The 4,207-nt window shown below is 35.0% G+C and overlaps 1 protein-coding gene across 2 annotated transcripts in view; it reads right to left on the bottom strand.

Moving 5' to 3' along the window:
- LOC111085345 (centromere protein T-like) overlaps positions 1 to 4,207 on the bottom strand; it is a 281,870-nt gene that overhangs the window by 19,582 nt on the left and 258,081 nt on the right. For both annotated transcript variants that reach the window (XM_022383500.1, XM_022383507.1), the window contains one exon: positions 1,803 to 2,074. In XM_022383500.1, the coding sequence (XP_022239208.1) occupies positions 1,803 to 2,002 (200 nt within the window). In that variant the 5' untranslated portion in view covers positions 2,003 to 2,074. The remainder of the gene's footprint in view (positions 1 to 1,802; positions 2,075 to 4,207) is intronic.

The raw sequence follows: 4,207 nt of genomic DNA, 5'->3' as shown, positions 1-4,207 counted from the left end.
GGGGGGTGGGGTGGGGGGGGAGTGCACTGTATTTTTGTAAAATAAATTGAATAGTTTAATTCTGGTCTTTTTTGTAGTGAAGTAAATAATAATGTTTACGTGTATGAAGTTTCTACTATAAACTAATGAAAGTTTTAGTTCAAAGGTTAATATATGTGTCTTTGTTCTTATTTTGCTAAGAGTTTCCAGAAGCACTAATGTAAAGTTGTTGTTTTTTAACTATTATTTCTATTTATTCCTTTTCTGAATTAATTGCACCAAGTACATATTTGTGAATTTTTGTTGTAAATGCAAACTAGAAAAAATCACGTATAGCTTAAATTTAATTTGTTTCAATAGCTTAAAACACCGTATCTGCACTAGTATCAAGTATCGATATGGACCTAGGCCGATATAATTGGGTAATCACTGGTTATCAGTATCGGCCATAAAACCTTAATCGGTGCTTGTTTGTTTGTTTGTTTTGGAATTTCGCGCAAAGCTACACAAGGGCTATCTGCGCTAGCCGTCCTTAATTTAGCAGTGTAAGACTAGAGGGAAGGCAGCGAGTCATCACCACCCACCGCCAACTCTTGGGCTACTCTTTTACCAACGAATAGTGGGATTGACCGTCACATTATAACGCCCCTACGGCTGAAAGGGCGAGCATGTTTGGTGGGATGCGGATTCGAACCCTTAATCGGTGCACCCCTAGTTCTAATAACCAAGAAAAAATGACATAACTACCTTTATTTTCTTAGCATTTTTTTTTAATTCCTCAGTTTTTATCACTTTTTCATGTGAGTGTAAAGTGTAAATATGTTTACCCTCCTATTTTATTTCGTTCTTGTGCTACCTATAACTTTGTCCTTCCCCTCCTCGTTCCCTGCTAGTTTCAACACACACACATAACCTTCACTCACATAAGCTATTAGAATTACTAAAAGTTTTCTCATGTCGACGATGAAGATGCTTGATGAAATCCTGGAACGAGAATTGCTGGTTCAAAGGTTCTGAAATTGTTGTTAACAATAGATAAATAATATTGTGTTATTGCTCTTTTCTCTAATTCTGGGTTGCAAATTGCATAAATAAAATTTAAAATAGTTACAATTCACTTACTTAATCTAGTTCACACTGTATATTTTTTGTTCTAGCAGAGTTCACACCATATAGTTGTTGTTCTAGCAGCTAATGATGTAAAAAAGCGCCTCGAACACCTTATAATTGTCGTATTTCAGCCGGCCTGACGAGCCCTGCTAATGGGGCAAAGGCTTTGTCGGCATTGGATATGGCAGACATAGTGTGGTTGACATATTATTATATATTTTTCTTTCCTTTCACCCATAAGTTGTTATAATTTCTATAAGGCCTCCACTAATCGTAAAGTTGCTTGTATGAACCTGTATAATAGTGTATGATCTTCATACCACGTTTTCTGTTTTATATATCCATTTTGGGTGGCTGCGCTCATTTTGTAACAATCCGTTCTGTTTTTACAGAACAGAATGATTACAGTGAACTTGTGAAGATTGAACGCTTTTAAAGTATATACATATAACCTAACTTTACATCATCCTAAAAAATGTCACCTATTTATGTCCCCTATATATTTTTAATCAAAAGACAAGCGCAATGTTAAAGTGCTACTGACCTGTGATAAATAAATAACCATTTTATTTTAAATGATCGTTTCAGGGAAGGTTTTCAATGCAAATGTAAAATATAATCAGATTCTTCACTTAATTTCGCTATTCTTATGACGCACATTTTTAGTGATTTATAAAATATATAGGTCGCACAAGAAAAGGAGGATATCTAACCTATCTGGATCCTCAAAGGATTGACTCTGGTCTTCGATGTACTCTAGTGTAGAACGAGAATCTCCAGAATGCTCGTCTTGCACGTCTGGATAATTTTCTGGGAACACTTCCTTTAATGAAGGCTGACTCTGTGATCTCACACTGACAGCAGGCGGATGCTCCTGGTGAGCCATGATTAGATCGGTTTCTTCAGGATGCATTGTATCCAAAAACACAGTGGTATCTTTCTCTGGAACCTGTGCTTGTTGGCTTACGGAAAATTCTTGGGTGGACTATTTTTATATTATACACATAACATGACCAGTTTAGCAATATTAATACAAAACATTTAATTCAAGTCATGAGATTCGAACAAAAATATTCATAGATATATTTAAAATATTTAAAGTTATTATTCAACGGAGTTCTTATTACACACAAATCTACACAAAAGACTATCTGTGCTCTGCCCACCACGAGTATCGAAACCAGGTTTGTAGCAATATAAGTCCGCAGGCATACCACTGTGCCACTATGGGACTCAACGGAGTTATTTATGACTTAAGAAAAGGATGATTAACAAACTTGTTATATATTTTATACATGATCTAAACATGGTTGAACATTAACCACAAATGACGCATCGGCATTATAAAGTGCTGAATTATATATATATATATAATCATGCTTTGTTTGTTCATCGAAGCGACACCTTGGGTGAAAGGTGAGGTCAGAGACTCCTATTTTTCCTTAATTATGAGCTGAGGGCCAGAAGTGAGACAATCTACCAGCCGGCAACACACGATGCATGAAACAGCAAACTCTTTAACCAAAAAGATAGCTTGTCTGTCACTCTTATAACACAGCCACAATTGAAAATGCTAATCTTAGTGGTAGCACCATGTCTTAAACCCGAAACCTTCAGATTTCCAATTCAATGAGGTAATAACTAGTGGCCTTGTTCAGATAAAGAAAAAAAAACAACTTGTGAAAACATGGATAAATTAGAGCTACCAAACATTAAAAAACATACGAATATGTAAAAAAAAGATCAAAGTAATTACTTTTTCAACGCACTTGCAATATCCCCCTTTTGCACTGATTCACTTTCAGCCGTGGGGGCGTCATAACATGACAGTTAATCCCACTATTCATTGGTAAAAGAGTAGCACAAAATTTGGCGGTGGATGGTGTTGACAAGCTGCATTGCCTCTAGTCTAGCAACCCTCGTGTAGCTTTGTGCGAAATTCAAACCGAACTGAAACATCCGACATACAGGCTGTAAATACATTTCTTTCCATTTTTTCCAGTGTCAATTTACAGTAAAAAGAACAGTGAAATATGAAATTGAGAATTTTTTTTAGTTTTCTCATTAAGTTAATATATCCACTGTTTGACTACTGTGTATTATTAACCTATGATAAAAAATAAAGTTAAGGAGCCGTTACATTCAACAAATATGAATTTTGTTTAAGACGAAAAAAACCCCCAAGAGTTTGCACTTTTCTAAGTGATATAATTACATAGAGTTGTAAACTAATGATTTTGCTATTGCTAAGATTAATTAGACCGTCACATATAAAGACAACACTAGAACAAAAGACCCATATTAGAGATCACTGTAATAAAATGTTTCAAAACTGCGCTTCCCAGTATCAGCTTTGTGTGGCTGATAATCAAGCTTGCAGGCAGACTTTTAAGTACATATACCTTACCACCCTTGCAATTAGTTGATGCACTAAAGAACGCAGTACAGTAATGTGAGCGATTTAGTATAGAATGCATAACACGGCGGATCATAAATTAAGTGTTGCTTCTTTAGTATTCAACGTTAACAAGAAGAAGAAGTGAACTTGACAGAAATAAAATGAAGGATTTGAAGATAATTAATAAAAATAGTTTCTACACAAGACAGAAGATACATGAATATTCATGTTTTAACATCATACAATTAATGTTACCTGTTTCTCTTCTGCTGTTGTTAGTGCAAAGCTACACAATGGGCCATGGAACCCTTGATTCTAACGTTGTAAGTCCATAAACTTACCGCTGACCTACCGGGGACACGTTAACTTCGGAAAAATTACTTGTAATGGGGCTATATATCTATAGGGTCCATATATTCCATTAATGTAGAAAGTATTCCTATAATAACAACTTAAAATGTTGACCTGGCAGTAAAGAGCTTGTTGTTTAACTAAGAACTATTCTGTTCAAAGATACTATGAGAATGAGGAGCGCTCCCTCTTCATACCAAAGTATTATATCAAAGTAAAGACAAGAATGATTGCCAGTTATTTCCGTTTTTGTTTTTTTTTATATTTATCCAGTTCGATATGTATTTTTCATGCAAATACAAACAAATATATATCAAATAATTAATTAGACAAGGTGCAAACCATACACGGAGGCCTCAATTTTGAATC

This window comes from Limulus polyphemus, unplaced genomic scaffold (genome assembly GCF_000517525.1).
Source record: "Limulus polyphemus unplaced genomic scaffold, Limulus_polyphemus-2.1.2 Scaffold16, whole genome shotgun sequence".
NCBI classification, from domain to species: Eukaryota; Metazoa; Arthropoda; class Merostomata; order Xiphosura; family Limulidae; genus Limulus; species Limulus polyphemus.
Note: the sequence above shows the minus strand (reverse complement) of the source record. Positions and strands in the feature narration are given on the sequence as shown.